A 17759-nucleotide genomic window follows, 5' to 3' on the forward strand; every position below is an offset into this window, starting at 1 on the left:
GTGGCCAATTCCTTTACAAAGTGAAAATTATTTTTTATAGCCCATCCACCCAAGGCTTTAGGACCAACCACTTGACTCCACTTAATTAAAGGAATGCCCATATTATGTGAGCTTGACCATAAAAAATGGAGGCTAACCTTTTTTATTTCAGACAAGATACCTTTGGGACAATAACAATGGAGGTCTAGTAAATCGGTATGATCTTCATAACCAATTGAGCATAACCATCCCCCACCATGAGAAAGGAGTATGTTAACCTAAAGTGAGATACCTAAGCACCACTATAAGAACCACTACTCCTTGCACTACCTAAAATCTTAATCAAAGACTTATCTACTATCACGAAAAGGAAAAAGGACATAAGGCAATTGTGTCAAAGAACAAAAGATTATTGTGTCAACCAGATTAATAATATTACTAGTAATAATAAAAATAATTTCCCCCATTATTTTTAATTTATGTTATCTATTTTAAAATTCGGTTTTTATCACTATTTATTTTATTTATTGCGTTTTTCAATTTAGGTCTTTTCTTTGACGAAAACAATTTATTAATAATAATAATTTTAAATTTATTCATTAATTATTTATCAATTGTTTCCTTATTTTAAATATATTTACTATAAATAAGATTCCTCAAAACTATTTGTTATATTCTTGCCGCTAGTGAACATATCTCTACATCTATTTATTTGATGCCATGATAGTTCCTCATCTTGTCCTGAAGATGAACCACACTAGTTGATTCGAAACACATCGACTATATTTTCTCCAATGTTATTATCACCGAAATAATTTTTTCAATCTAGTTATGAATCACAGAAACCTAAGTTTATAAAAGATTTGGGATTGCTATTGGACTAGTGGATGCTAATAATTGAATGTATTTTATTTATTTTTTTACATTGTTTTGATGTTTCAATGGGGTAATCTATTTTCCATTTTGGTTAGATTTTCTTTTTAAGATTTTATTATTTATATATTAATATTATTTTATTATTATTATAATAAATATTTTTTGGTTTATTATTATTATTATCATTTATTGATTTATTATTATTATTATTATTTATAATTATTATTATTATTTCTTATTAATACGGGGCATTACAATTATAAGTAAAACAAGAGAATTAGATAGTAAAATTATTAATGTGTAGGAATTTTATTGTTTGATTTTATATTTCCAAAATGTTTTTTATGGTGGAATTTAAGATTATATATTAATGAATGAGAATTTTAGTGTTTGGTATTTTATATAAAAGAAATTAATTCTTTTTGTGAAATATAATATATTTTAAATAACTTTATAAACTATAGAAAATTAATTTTTAGTATCAAAATACAAATTATTTTAAATGATTATAAATTTTATCAACAATGTTTTTCTTAGCTACACAAATATTTGCATTATATGATAAAAAAATATTGCATTGTTAATTTGTGTTTACTAGTCTACCACTAACCATTCCAAAATTTGTAACGCAATAGTGCAATTTTAATAGTCTAATAAAGTCTAGAGATGGACTATAAGACTTTAATTTATAGCTAACATAGAAAGGACTATAATGGTCCCATCGAATATAAACAAAATTTGATAATATAAGCATTTGGCTAGAAGGAGAATCTACCTCTATAGTTTCAAGGGCCTTTGTGTTCTCCTCAGAACTAGAGAGATTCATGTTAGCTAGTTTATTTGTCATTAGAGAGACCTTGGAGTTCAAGTTCTTGAGTTGGAGTTGCACCTCTTCAAGGACTTATTGTCGTGTTTCTAATTATTTTACTAATACCTTTCACATAATTGTTTTGATTTGCTAGCACAAATCAATAGTTTGATGGTATCTAGTTTGCCTAGTGTGGTTGTTCCCTATATTAGGGATTCAACAACCCAAACTTTCATCTACTTCTACACGGGACAAGATATGACTTTCTACATGAGCTTCATGCTCGGTATTGTGAAATTCTTTGCGAATTGAGGGGGCAATGTTCCCCCAAAAAAATTCAATAGATCTTTTAGAAATCCCTTAAGTTCTAGTCCTAAGTGGTTGTATAGAATTTTGATGCCCCTTGCGACTAGAGGAAGATGAGGCTCTTTTCATATTTGACATGGGTGATGAAAAACAAGAGTGGGATTGCTTTATGACATTGTCAAGGTATAGAGAGGCAAGGGGGATTGCAAGGAAGCTCTCAAGTAGAAACTGCAATATGGGGATTAGGGAAATGGAGAGACAACAACCTACAAAGAGATAGAAGCATTCACCATCAAATTGACACAAAGGAAAACTAGACGGAGAGGACAAGGTTCGAAGAGGATCAAGGCAAAACTAAAGAGTTCACAAGATGGGAAGAAAGAAGGTAGATCAGGTAAGTGTAAGATAATATGTGACCAAGACAGAAATGGGCCACCATTCACCAAACATAGCAATGCTAAACCAAACACATAGAAGTAATCGAACTATAGAAACCCCAATACCTCACAAAGTATGAAGCAAGAAGATACATGAAACAAAAACAAAAGAAGGCACCAATTCTAGAGTAAATCCACATACCATAGAGCAATTATGAATACAATCATTCAACTTGTTCCTTGGAGCCACCACCATTTTTGAAGGGTCACCTAGAACCACCAAAGTGCACTTATGCATGGGTGTGAGAGGAAACAACATGATCTTTGCCATGAACTAGACCAATTGCGAAGAAAACCTCAAGCTTGTGCATGTACATGAAGGCCTTTCTTATGCCAAGTGTATTAAATTTGTTGGTTAATTGGTGGCATGCCACATTCTAGTTCACATGGGATTTTATGTGTGTTCACCCACCAAGAGGGATCAACAATGAAATTATTGATCTTCATGATAAAAGTAACAAGTTGTGGATATTATTATTTTAAAATTTTGTTATTATTTGTAATAAGGAAATGCTTAAAAATGCAAAGAAAGAGGAGGGGTCATGCAAGCCCTGCACTCTTTGACTTTTCCCATTGGCTCCCCTTTGCATTTTCCTCAATTTGTTATTTTTCAATAAAAATAATGATTAGTTATTGTGGATCACAATTTCTTTATAAACATATTTTTTAAGTTAAAATTATTTCTTTATTGAATATAAATTTGTTAAACATATTTTTAATTTAAAAATATTTCTTTGTTAAATAAAAAATTGTCTAAATTGTCTATATATATGGATGAATTCACTATACCATGAACATAAAAATATACTTGTTTTAATCATGTGAATATAAGAATATACCGACTTGCTTCATGCAAAAATTAGATAAGTTAATGAGTAACAACAGTATTAGAGAATCAAACTACGGATCCAGATTGCTTGTACATTGTATCAGACTCTTTTATAATCATATGTGAGTACAGCTCAGGTCAAAGTCGCGTCTTATGTTATGATCAAGATCCAGTCTTAAAGATGGTTCATTCTTTTACAGGTCTGAAACAGAGTTCTGAAGCATGCTGTGTATACATATGTTCATTTAGGCTGAGCACATCACATTAACCATCTCTTCAAATGCTGTTACATTTTATGCAAAACTGGTATATTTTTCATTCAAAACAACTTCAATTCATTTTATCGCCTCAAACATGTCAACCAAATTATCATAGTCTGGTAACTTTGGATGAACGTTAATCACCCTTTGTTTCCCTCTCCCTTGATTACTCCAATTTTGTGGAGGACAAAATTGTGTGTTACAAGTACGTTAATGCTTTTCATTTCTAGGAGCTGGGGTTTTATCTGGGTGCAGTAAACTGAAAATTTCTACAGAACTAGCATTTTCATTGACCAGGCCTTTCAGAGAACATTATTTCCCTCTGTGTACTATCCCATATGTAGGGGTCACAGTGGAAATGGAAAAAGGGTTCCCTGAATTCCAGCAACTATTGCACTTGTTTGGTATGTGTGCCCACAGACTAAACTAGCTCCCATTGCTTGTCGTTGAACGTCTGAATATGTGATTGAATCCACATTCCGTGGCCATAAATAAAATAACTTATGACAAAAAGAATGGAATGGTCCCAAACCGATATCCTCTCTTAGCAGCATACCCATGACAGCTCGCTGACCAAGCTGATGGAAAACAGATGAACACTGAGATAATAGTTGTCTCGGCTACTACAATTTGGACAGAAGAAACTAGACAATGAAGTAGTTGCAGATGTCTAAATAAAAAAAGATGCACTGTAACTAAGACATGCCGTGACAATCATTACAAATTTTGTGTCCTATAATGGGAGCAAGTACTCGATACATATGGAGCCTGGGCATTCAATCAATGAAGCAAAATATTTCACAAGGCCTAAACAGTCAAATACATAACTAAAAGGAGGACATTCCAAAGCAAACTACAAAATTGTAAACAAACTCAGTTCAATACTTCAAACCAGGTTAGTCCATTTAAGTACAGTTCACTATTGAAATTCACAAGGTACACTCCATCAAAGGCAATGAAAAGCCACTAACCATTTCATCAAACCAATTCCAAATTATTACCGTGAAGAATATCGTTGAAATTTTTCTTGGGGTCACTTCATTAATTGCAAGTTGCAACACACTAACTGCTAAAGCCAATTCCATTTTAGATTGATGAACTGGTGTATCTAATCAGGATCTGCAGTCCACTAAACCCTAACCAAATGTGTTTTCAGAGAAACACCTGGTATGCTAATGGGAATTCGACCACTCAGATCACTTCATTAAGCTGAATTGCCAAATCTGTTTCAGATAGCTTGCTAGTGCACTATTACCGAAGTCACCCTAAACCCTAACCAAATGTGTTTTCAGAGAAACACCTGGTATGCTAATGGGAATTCGACCACTCAGATCACTTCATTAAGCTGAATTGCCAAATCTGTTTCAGATAGCTTGCTAGTGCACTATTACCGAAGTCACCCCTACAGTTCATCCATTGATAGTCTACTGCTACAACGATATCTTTACTGCAGAATATGTCAGCTTCATGCCAAACTTTTTTTAAGACCTCATGCAATGGTCTATTACCCTCTTGGGGTGTGCCTAGTCCCTCCATGAGGGTGGTAAATGTAGTCATGTAGTTATGAGGCCTCTTGGACTACTATCTTTCATCACTTTAGATAAATTATTAAAACACCAACATTGCAAAGTCTATCCATCAATGTGCTGTATGTAACATCATCAAGGCTCGAGGCATACTCTGGAATCTCATAAAAGATCTGTTAAACTTTGTCTTGCCCGTCATGCTTACAGAGTCCATCTATTGCCCGTGATGCTTACAGAGTCCATCTATTAATGTTGTAAAGCGAACTAGGTCAGGCATGCAACCTTTCTCCAACATCTCTACAAGGAGCTCCCTGGCTTTTTCTAGATTACCCACTTTGCAAAACCCCTCTATAAGTGTATTATATGTGATATCATTAGGTTCATCACCTATTTCAGCCATAACATCTAACAATTGGAGAGCTTCTTGAAGCTTCCCTTCTTTGCAAAGACCAGCAATAAGAACAGTGTATGTGATAACACTCAGATTGTTCCCCTTATCCAGCATCTCATGAAGTACTTTGGTGGCCTCCTTCCACTGCCCTTCCTTGACGAGGCCAGCGATAAATGCATTGTATGTGACAACATTAGGCAATATGTTTTTGTTGTGCATTCCATAGAAGAACTTCCTAGCCTCCTCCAACTTGCCTCCCTTACAGAAACCATCGATAAGTACACTGTATGTGACAGCATTTGGGCAAGATGTCTCTGTTGGACATTTCATAGAAGAGCTTCATAGCCTCCTCCAACTTGCCTCCCTTACAGAAACCATCGATAAGCGCACTGTATGTGACAGCATTTGGGCAGATGTCTCTGTCGGACATTTCATAGAAGAGATTCGTAGCCTCCTCCAACTTGCCTTCCTTACAGAAACCATCAATAAGCACACTGTATGTGACAACATCAGGGCATATGTTTCTGTCTGACATTTCATAGAAGAGCTTCATAGCCTCCTCCAACTTGCCTCCCTTACAGAAACCATCGATAAGCGCACTGTATGTGACAGCATTTGGGCAGATGTCTCTGTCGGACATTTCATAGAAGAGATTCGTAGCCTCCTCCAACTTGGCTCCCTTACAGAAGCCGTCAATAATCACATTGTATGTGACAACATTGGGGTATATGTTTCTGTCGGACATTTCATAGAAGAGCTTCATAGCCTCCTCCAACTTGCCTTTCTTACAGAAACTATCAATTAAAGCAGTAAATGTAATAACATCGGGGTTATGCCCTTCTTTTAACATCAGATACAGTAGTTGATTGGCCTCTTTGAGCTTACCTTCTTTGCAGAAACCATCAATTAAAGCAGTAAATGTAATAGTGTCAGGCTCATGACCCTGTTGCAGCATAACAGCTATCAATCCAAAAGCCTCGTGAGTTTTCCCTCTCTTGCAGAGCCCATGTATTAGGGTGCTATATGTAAAAAGATTAGGAAGCTGTCGTTTGTTCACCATTTGATTGAACAGTTTGACAGCATCCTCCGTCCTGCCCGTCCTGCAAAGCCCTTTGATGAGGGTACTGAATATTACGACATTTGGAATATAGCCATGTGCTTCCATTCCTTCAAACACTTTGAAAGCATAATCCATTCTACCTGTTTCACAGTGACAGTTGATAACAATGCTCAGAGAAATGAGATTTGGAATAATGTCTGCTTCAACCATAAGTCTGTAAACACGCAATGCTGATTGATGTTGGTTCCGTCGGACTAGGCTACTTAACAAAAGATTGCAGGTGGTGATGGTGGGATTAGATTTAGCTGAAAGCAGATGGCTGAAGGTCTCCACTGCCTCCGTAAGCCTGTTGGTCTGGCAGAGTGTTTTAATGTGCGAGTCGCCACTGGTATTCAAGGTGTGGAAGGAGCGTTGAGAATTCTTCCTGCCCCATATGCAAAGCATAGACCTCCTTGCAGGCGCCATCATCGCCATTGGGTTGAGGTAAGCAGATGAGATTGAAATTGCTTGCCGTGTGACCCGCTCTGGAAGCCCTAAAGCCTGTGGAAATAGACCAACCCAAACGAGCATTCATACATCAATCCTGTGCAAATACATCAATTATCGCCTCAAACATGTCAACCAAATTATCATAGTCTGGTAACTTTGGATGAACGTTAATCACCCTTTGTTGCCCTCTCCCTTGATTACTCCAATTTTGTGGAGGAAAAAATTGTGCGTTACAAGTAGGTTAATGCTTTTCATTTCTAGGAGCTGGGGTTTTATCTGGGTGCAGTAAACTGAAAATTTCTACAGAACTAGCATTTTCATTGACCAGGCCTTTCAGAGAACATTATTTCCCTGTGTACTATCCCATACTTAGGGGTCACAGTGGAAATGGAAAAAGGGTTCCCTGAATTCCAGCAACTATTGCACTTGTTTGGTATGTGTGCCCATAGACTAAACTAGCTCCCATTGCTTGTCGTTGAACATTTGGATATGTGATTGAATCCACATTCCGTGGCCATAAATAAAATAACTTATGACAAAAAGAATGGAATGGTCCCCAACCGATATCCTCTCATGACAGCTCGCTGACCAAGGTGATGGACAACAGATGGACACTGAGATAATAGTTGTCTCGGCTACTACAATTTGGACAGCAGAAACTAGACAGTGAAGTAGTTGCAGATGTCTAAATAAAAAAAGATGCACTGTAACTAAGACATGCCGTGACAATCATTACAAATTGTGTCCTATAATAGTTGTCTCGGCTACTACAATTTGGACAGCAGAAACTAGACAGTGAAGTAGTTGCAGATGTCTAAATAAAAAAAGATGCACTGTAACTAAGACATGCCGTGACAATCATTACAAATTGTGTCCTATAATGGGAGCAAGTACTCGATACATATGGAGTCTCAGCATGTACTAGATAGATATGGAGCCTGGGCATTCAATCAATGAAGCAAAATATTTCACAAGGCCTAAACAGTCAAATACATAACAAAAAGGAGGACATTCCAAAGCAAACTACAAAATTGTAAACAAACTCAGTTCAATACTTCAAACCAGGTTAGTCCATTTAAGTACAGTTCACTATTGAAATTCACAAAGTACACTCTATCAAAGGCAATGACAAGCCACTAACCATTTCATCAAACCAATTCCAAATTATTACCGTGAAGAATATCGTTGAAATTTTTCTTGGGGTCACTTCATTAGTTGCAAGTTGCGACACACTAACTGCTAAAGGCAATTCCATTTTAGATTGATGAACTGGTGTATCTAATCAGGATCTGCAATCCACTAAACCCTAACCAAATGTGTTTTCAGAGAAACACCTGGTATGCTAATGGGAATTCGACCACTCAGATCACTTCATTAAGCTGAATTGCCAAATCTGTTTCAGATAGCTTGCTAGTGCACTATTACCGAAGTCACCCCTACAGTTCATCCATTGATAGTCTGCTGCTACAGCGATATCTTTACTGCAGAATATGTCAGCTTCATGCCAAACTTTTTTTAAGACATCATGCAATGGTCTATTGCCCTCTTGGGGTGTGCCTAGTCCCTCCATGAGGGTGGTAAATGTAGTCATGTAGTTATGAGGCCTCTTGGACTGCTATCTTTCATCACTTTAGATAACTTATTAAAATTACCAACATTGCAAAGTCCATCCATCAATGTGCTGTATGTAACATCATCAAGGCTCGAGGCATACTCTGGAATCTCATAAAAGATCTGTTAAACTTTGTCTTGCCCGTGATGCTTACAGAGTCCATCTATTAATGTTGTAAAGCGAACTAGGTCAGGCATGCAACCTTTCTCCACCATCTCTGCAAGGAGCTCCCTGGCTTTTTCTAGATTACCCACCTTGCAAAACCCCTCTATAAGTGTATTATATGTGATATCATTAGGTTGATCACCTATTTCAGCCATAACATCTAACAATTGGAGAGCTTCTTGAAGCTTCCCTTCTTTGCAAAGACCAGCAATAAGAACAGTGTATGTGATAACACTCGGATTGTTCCCCTTATCCAGCATCTCATGAAGTACTTTGGTGGCCTCCTTCCACTGCCCTTCCTTGACGAGGCCAGCGATAAATGCATTGTATGTGACAACATTAGGCAATATGTTTTTGTTGTGCATTCCATAGAAGAACTTCCTAGCCTCCTCCAACTTGCCTCCCTTACAGAAACCATCGATAAGCGCACTGTACGTCACAGCATTTGGGCAGATGTCTCTGTCGGACATTTCATAGAAGAGCTTCATAGCCTCCTCCAACTTGCCTCCCTTACAGAAACCATCGATAAGCGCACTGTATGTGACAGCATTTGGGCAGATGTCTCTGTCGGACATTTCATAGAAGAGATTCGTAGCCTCCTCCAACTTGCCTTCCTTACAGAAACCATCAATAAGCACATTGTATGTGAAAACATCGGGGTATATGTTTCTGTCGGGCATTTCATAGAAGAGCTTCATAGCCTCCTCCAACTTGCCTCCCTTACAGAAGCCGTCAATAAGCACATTGTATGTGACAACATTGGGGTATATGTTTCTGTCGGGCATTTCATAGAAGAGCTTCATAGCCTCCTCCAACTTGCCTCCCTTACAGAAACCATCGATAAGCGCACTGTATGTGACAGCATTAGGGCATATGTTTCTGTCTGACATTTCATAGAAGAGCTTCATAGCCTCCTCCAACTTGCCTCCTTTACAAAAACCATCAATTAAAGCAGTAAATGTAATAACATCCGGGTTATGCCCTTCTTTTAATATCAGATACAGTAGTTGATTGGCCTCTTTGAGCTTACCTTCTTTGCAGAAACAATCAATTAAAGCATTAAATGTAACAACATTGGGCTCATAACCCTGTTGCAGCATAACAGCTATCAATCCAAAAGCCTCGTGAGTTTTCCCTCTCTTGCAGAGCCCATGTATTAGGGTGCTATATGTAAAAAGATTAGGAAGCTGTCGTTTGTTCACCATTTGATTGAACAGTTTGACAGCATCCTCCGTCCTGCCCGTCCTGCAAAGCCCTTTGATGAGGGTATTGAATATTACGACATTTGGAATATAGCCATGTGCTTCCATTCCTTCAAACACTTTGAAAGCATAATCCATTCTACCTGTTTCACAGTGACAGTTGATAACAATGCTCAGAGAAATGAGATTTGGAATAATGTCTGCTTCAACCATAAGTCTGTAAACACGCAATGCTGATTGATGTCGGTTCCGTCGGACTAGGCTACTTAACAAAAGATTGCAGGTGGTGATGGTGGGATTAGATTTAGCTGAAAGCAGATGGCTGAAGGTCTCCACTGCCTCCGTAAGCCTGTTGGTCTGGCAGAGTGTTTTAATGTGCGAGTCTCCACTGGTATTCAAGGTGTGGAAGGAGCGTTGAGAATTCTTCCTGCCCCATATGCAAAGCATAGACCTCCTCGCAGGCGCCATCATCGCCATTGGGTTGAGGTAAGCAGATGAGATTGAAATTGCTTGCTCTGGAAGCCCTAAAGCCTGTGGAAATAGACCAACCCAAACGAGCATTCATACATCAATCCTGTGCAAATACATCAATTAATTAATCCTCTTTATTTTCGGTCGGCCTTTCCCATCAATCCATGAAGATATTTAGCCCTTTCAATATGGAAGTCGTAGCCATTATTTATTTTAGAAATAATTTTACATTCATAATTTTAGTAGTAATGGTATCACGGTATATAAGGATTCTAAATGACCACTAATTGGTCACTAAAGGGTATCATGGTATATATGGAATAGTTTATAAAAACAAATTAGTGGAATTATGTAGCATCTTTTTTAATATTGGAATAGTTTACTTGGAAGAAATGAGGGGAGATAAACCAAAGAAATTTCAATTATTTAACATGAGTGGAATTATGTAGTTTATAAAGAACAAATTAGTGGAATTATGTAGCATTTTTTTAAATATTGGAATAGTTTATAGGGAAGAAATGAGGGGAGATAAACAAAAGAAATTTCAATCATTTAACATGTTTTTTTAAAATCTAGGATAATAGGTAACTCGTGAGAGTTATCTTGAACAGACCCAGGATCAAATCTAACTGGCTGCCACTATAAACCTAGGCTACGTGCAACAGCCTGCAAGCCGCACAATAGCAGGAAACTTATGCCTCAACAAGAGCCGAGACGTCCGCTATGGGGTCGCCTACTCTTCTAGCCAAGACACAACAGATCATATATACTCAATGAAATTTGAACCCTCATCTCGTGGGTTTCACCCAGCGAAACTTACCGTTAAACCCCATATCACTGTATGAATCATTTAACATGTTACTATGATGAGTTGGTAGAAAAATCTGACTTTTCTTATTATAAATGATTAGTCCTCAATATCAATGTGGGATAGATGGTGAGGAAGAGAAGAAAAGATAGTATATTTTTATAGATGGTGAGGAAGAGAATAGGAGTATATTTTTTTTTATAGTTAATATATATATTTTTATCATCTTCTATTTATATTATTTTAGTGTTTATAAATTTTTTTAAGAATAAAGTTACAAATAAAATTATTGATTTTTTTTTTGTTCTTAAAAAAATATTATTATTATTTTATTCACTTATCTACAATAAACATATTGAATGTTAATAGTTTAAATTAATGTAATCACTTAGTAAAATAAAAAACTTTGGGCTATATAAGTGAAGCTTATGGCTATGGAGGTTGATGGTGATGCAAGAGGATATAGTTGATAGTGGAAAGGGCCCCATGCTAGATCAAGGCATTGGTAAATCAATTAATTACCACTTGGCTCCAAAGTGCTCATATTCCAATTTAAGCACTAATAAAAAGACAACTAGAAGGAACTCTAAGAAGAATCTTGCCAACAAAAGACAAAAGGGAGAGGAAGAGAGATGCATATAGGGAGTTGAAGAGACAAGGATGATTGGCCTCTAGTTTATCTCAACAAGGCCAATGCTACCTATAAGCCCAAGCACACCAATTGAGAGTAGCTAAATACAATTATTTTGATGTAATTGTAAATGATATAAATAACTACTCTTGTAATTTTGTAATTCGGGTATGTAGATTTTCACATTTCAAAATCATATTGCTTATTGATTTTGGAGTAAAAACAGTGTGACCAGAACTTTGATATGTCCAAAATTTTGGTCACGGATTTTACTCCAAAAACAATAAGCAATATAATTTTGTTATTGCTAAGGGGTTGTGGAATTATGTTTTTTTTACTGTTTATTTTAATGTTGACGGCAATTCATTCCAACACCAACAAATTTAATACCCAATCAATCCTCTACATTCTTATGTTTGAATGGATTGAATGGTTGGTTTGTATTCACAATGATATTTGTGAAAACCCATTCATTTGCCTCAATTTTTGTAATTTAAAAATGTGACTATAATGCCAGCATGGACATAAGAGCCATGGTTGGTTGATATAATGTGCTTTAAAACATTTAAATTTGATTTCTAAATGAAAGAGGGGATGATTGTAATGTCCCCAATTAAATTAATTTTTCTTAGATGAATTTCTATTTTTGCAATTGGGTGTTGGGAAATATTTTGGCATGTACACTTAGGAAAAGTGGGTGGAGGGAGTCCCCACTTAATTTTTGGAGAGATGGAGGACACCAACATTAGAGAAAATGAAAGATTAAATTGGTAATGAGATGTGGGGCCGCCCAAAAAGGGGAATTCAAACCCCTTAGGAAAAACGAGCTAGGGAGAAGGAAGTCGAATGGGTGGGACCCAAAAGGAGAGAAAGGGGGCAACCAAGATAAATAGGAGGAAGAGGAATCATTTTGCGGGGCTTTTGAAAAAATAAATTTCTGATTTAGATTACTCTTGAGCTGCTTAGCCAAGACTACCAATGCTGCTTAGAACAAAGAGATTTTTGAGAGGAAATCTCAGCTCTTTTTTCGGTGGACTTAGAGTGCCACCCTAGGGGAGAATTTCAGATTTTATTGGAGAGGAGACTGTTGGAGTTTGTGGTTCATTTTCATCCAAGCTCATCCAGTTCGAATCTCTAGGAGGACGCAGGGCCAGAAGTTCGCACCACTGATTTGAGGAGTTTCGGAGGACGCAGGGCGAGAAGTTCGTACCACTAGTTTGAGGAGTTTCTAAGGGAGTTTCAGCTGAAGAAATTATGAGAAAAATCTCCTAAGGGTGGATGAGAATTTGTGGTAATTTGCAGAGGTGGAGTCTACATTTATAGAGAGAACTCAAATTCGTCCTCTAGGGCCTGCGCAATAATTTTCTGGGAAAAATTTGTGGGCCAGATTTGCAGTAAGGAGGAGCTAGTGGAGCTGGGGTTTTAGGCCTAAATTTCCAAGGAAACATTTCTAAATTTTTCCCAGCCATTTGGAGGGAGGAAATAAGGGTAAATTAGCAATTAATCTTTAAGGGGGGACACAAAACCAGTGGAGTAGAGCGTAGCACCGATTTTGGGTAATTCCGGGAGGTCAGAATTAGCCCAAAACATTTCTGGGATTTGTTGGTTAGGGGTCAAGGAGTCTGCTCCTAATTTTGCAGAATTTTTGGGGGTGTTTTGGTGCCCCAAACAACATAATTATTTGGTAGTCAGTGGGGAGGAGTGAGCTTAAATTTTGGGTCCTAGGTGGTCAGTAGAATTTGCCAAAACTCTTTCTAGGTTTTTCTAGGTTTGTGGTGGAGAGTCCAAGATTAATTTGGCAAAATTTCCTGAGCACTTTTGGAGGTTCAAACAAGGGTTTCTTCCAACCATAAGTTGTAGAATTTCCAGGGCCAGCGCAAAGCTTGAGGAGAAATCATTTCTTTACGTCCCCGACAATGTTTTTCTCACCTGGAATTGTCTAGCTTTCTTTGGCAAGCCCAGGTGCACACATTCTGTATATTTGTATTATCCTCTTCATAATAAAATGCTCAATTTGGCGCAGTTCTAGTGCAATTTTATGGGTGTTTAATTGTTGTCTAAATATTTATGTGTTGTATGTGTATTTTGCTTTGTTTATCACTTTTATTTCCTTTTTGTAACATTACAATGACCTTTTGGATCCAAATGTCTTACGGATTTTTCTTGCTGGGAAGCCACGACCCAACCCTAAACTTAAATGATGAAGTCAAGAAACTATCTTTTGCAACTCTGATGAGCCAACTCATTAACAGTTAATTTATGAGATGTGATTGGAAGTAATGGTGCAGACCAGATTGAAGCCAGTTACTAGTAGTTAATTTATCGGATGCACATTTATGAGATATGACTAGAGGTGGTGGAATAGAGGAAATGATGCCCTTTTCTCCTAGCACATCAAGGAGACAGGCGACGACCTCTCAAACACACAAACATATGCTGGGAAGAATTATATATGAAGCCATAACTAAAGAAGTTGGCTCTAGTTGCTCATTGGTTGGTTGGTTCTCATGGGCTCTCATTGTTTATCATAGAAGAAAAAGTGGTGTTTGAGCTTGAGTAAGTGATGTCGAGGAGGTAAAGAATATTGGCTCAAGGAAGTAATGTCGAGGAGTAAGCAATATTGTCCCAAGAAAGTGATGACGTGGAGATAAAGAATATTGACCCGGGGAATGTATTACTGGGGAACTAAAGCATGTATCAATACATGTATGGTTAGTGTGCCATGTGGACCCACATGTGGCAGTGGTGTGGCACCATGTGAACTAGGCATGGCCATGTGGGTGCCACGTGTTGAAAATCATAGATTTTATTCTTCATTGCCGAAAACCTTGAATCTCGCTGGGTCGGTGAGATAATGGGACTAGGTCCAGTATTTAATACCCAAAATTAAAATACAACTATTTAAAACAAGTCCCTCACTCATCAATCATCATCAATTTCTATGTTGAGACAAGAAGGAAAAGCAGTGAAGTCAAAGGAGAGAGAAGATGAAAAATTTTCAGCCCTAGTTTTGAGAATTTTCTTGAAGTATTGTAGGCCTGAAATTTCAACAGTCAAAATTTTAGGAGTTGACTAGATTTCAGATGTTAAACTAGCATTGAATTTTGTTGACTTTGACTTGATTGGATGAGACTTGGAGGAGGGTTAACTTGGGTCTTTGTGGAAGTGTTGGCCTTGGTCTTGGGTCTTGGACATTTCACTTCGATTTGATTCTATAAGAAGAGGATTATTTGGGATTTCCCCCTTGTGGGGTTTTTCCCTAGCTTGGAGGCTACATCTTTGTGTTCTTTGTCTCTTGTGATCTTCATGTTTTGTACTTTTGGTAATTGCTTGATGAATAAGAAGAACATAAAATTTAATAAAGCCAACAAACATTCACAAGTAATTATCATGATAGAGAAATTAACCCTAATCTACTAGCATCTTAATTTCTCAACACTAAAATTATGCCTAGGCTAAAACCTCAAAACCCTAATGTTGCATTGGATGTTGATATAACCAAAGTTTTGGCTATAGTAAATGTACAAATTCATATTTTGGAGATAGCAAAGTTGGGGCCTCAAAGGAGGCAAATCAGTAAGGCTTTCAAATTTGAAGAAGTGCCCAAGGACCCTTCAGTCATTTTACAAAACATGTATATTGATAAGAAGAATGGAGGAAATGAACCATTTTTGTTGTCCTTGGTGATCAACAATCTCATCTTGCATAATTGAATGCTTGATTTTGATGCCTCTCCAAATGTAATGCCTTTGAGAGTCATTTCTCAATTGGGGATGGACATCACCAGGCCTTACAAAAATGTGTGTGGTTTTGATTCAAAATCTACACCGTAAATGGCCTTATGAAAGATGTCAAGGTGTCTTTGGTAGCTAATAAAGATATATTTGTGTCGATGGATATTGTAATCATTGATGAGCCTGATGCTTAGTGTATGTTATTATCAAGAAAATGATGTGCCTCAATTGGAGGGAAATTACAAATGGACTTTTCATATGTGATCGTACCTACCTTTGCTAGGACACCATTTGTTTTGTATAGAATACCACAAATGCTTTGGAAAATATGGAGTCGTTTGTTATTTTTTATAGCATCGGATGTGTTCTAGCCACGAAATTTGGTGGAGAGGCTAGAATGCATGAGATCTCCAAAACCCAGAAATCGTTTCCAGAAATTCTACCTAGAAGTGTCTCAATTAGATTATTAGCCGATTTTTAAATATTTCCTAAGTCTAAACTTAGGGAATATGGTTAATTAATCAATATTAATTGAGATAAGGTGAGAATAATCTAGAAACTCACTCGTATAGATCCATAGATGATCCTATCCATTGATTAAGTTTTAATCTTGGTCATTGGTGCTCCAACAATGGATAATAAGAGGAGATCAACATGGTGATGGAGAATACACTAGAGTTACTTGGAGAATTTGATTTTCCAGAGTAGCAGCAGTTAGGTGTGGAAGAGTTTGAGCTTCAGTGAGGCAGAAGAGTGTTAAAAATGGCAAAAATAAATTCCAATTTAATTTGTCCTTGAATTAAATTGTGAATTAAAATCGAGTTCTATTCTCATAGAAACTTGTAAATAGTTAATTAAGTTAAATTGACTTAATTGACTTAGGAAATTCGAGTTGGAAGTCTATCTGGAGTCATGTAAGTGTGACCCCTAAATTTTAGGGGTCCAGATTGATTTCAAGAGTTGTAATTAGATATCTCTGTCCAACTGAGTTATAGTCAGTTAAACTTGTTCTAATTGTTGGAGGAACTAGTAGAGGTCTAGTAGTGAGTTGGTGCATCAGTGCATCCTCAGTGCCACACCAGCTAACTAAAGATTCACTCATAAATAACTCATGCATGTCGGTTCAGAGGAAGACCCAGTTGAGACTAGATTACAGGGACAATGTACTATCAGTTGTATAATTTTCCGAGTTGTACAGATGGTGCATGCAATCAGTTGAGGACCTAAGTTTGGATTGCGCAATATGGAAGAAGGATTTCCCAATTAAATATGGGCTAATTCCTCTAGGAATTGCGCAAGGAAGTAGGGGCTTGGCATGCAACATATTTGGATAGGTGTTGGCTTGAGATGGCTTGTGAGGCAGAGAGTTAGATCATACTTGTGTAGGAATTGTTCTAATGAGAACAAGCATTGTATATTCTTCTCATATCTTCTGGTTAATGCAATATAGCTAGTCGGGGTTTTGAGCAGTTGAATTTAAAGCATTGGTCAAGAAAGATATTGGCAGGAAGGCTAAAGTTGTCAGGGATAACAGTGGTGAGTGTGTGTCGAGTGAGTTTAAAACATTTTTTGGGGCAAAAGGAATTTGATGAGAGTTGACAACACCTCATAACCCACAGCAGAATGGGGTGGTTGAAAGGAATAATAGAAGCATTGTAGGGCAACACGGGCGATGTTACATGATCAAGGCCTACCACTACACTTGTGGGTTGAGGCATGCAACACAACTATTTATTTGCAGAACAAAAGCCCTCATCGAATTCTTGGGATGAGTACACCAGAGGAGGCTTTCTCAGGGAAAAGACTAGATGTGGGTCACTTCAGGATTTTTGGATCATCAGTATATTTCCATGTGACCAAAGATGCATGGAAGAAGCTTGAGCCGACAACAGAGTTGGGGATATTTGTGGGGTACACTGATACACCTCACAACTATCGGGTGTACTTTCGACCAACAAGATGACAGTGGTTCACAGGGATGTAAAATTCGATGAAGAGAAGGCCATGAGATGTTCCCTTGAGAGGGAGCTTCAGCTACATGCGATTGAGGAGATTTTAGCTCCTAAGGAGGAACCTCATATTGTTGTGGAGCAACCACATGCAGAGGATCTGAGAGTGGAGACATCCACTTAGGCAGAGTCTTCCAAAGATGGGAGAAAGATCACCAGAGAGGCT

General features: G+C 37.4%; 1 protein-coding gene across 1 annotated transcript; it reads right to left on the reverse strand.

Moving 5' to 3' along the window:
• Positions 1–4736: 4736 nt before the first annotated feature.
• LOC149242396 (uncharacterized) lies at positions 4737–10613 on the reverse strand. The gene is given in 3 exon segments (XM_089370817.1): positions 4737–5715; positions 5717–7034; positions 8715–10613. Coding segments are annotated over 3 exon segments (3585 nt in total). The 5' UTR covers positions 10502–10613; the 3' UTR covers positions 4737–5235.
• Positions 10614–17759: the final 7146 nt, after the last annotated feature.

The sequence above is a fragment of the Pinus tabuliformis genome, chromosome 8, assembly GCF_031772625.1.
Source record: "Pinus tabuliformis cultivar Carrire ecotype Pingquan chromosome 8, CPIR1, whole genome shotgun sequence".
Taxonomy (NCBI): domain Eukaryota; kingdom Viridiplantae; phylum Streptophyta; class Pinopsida; order Pinales; family Pinaceae; genus Pinus; species Pinus tabuliformis.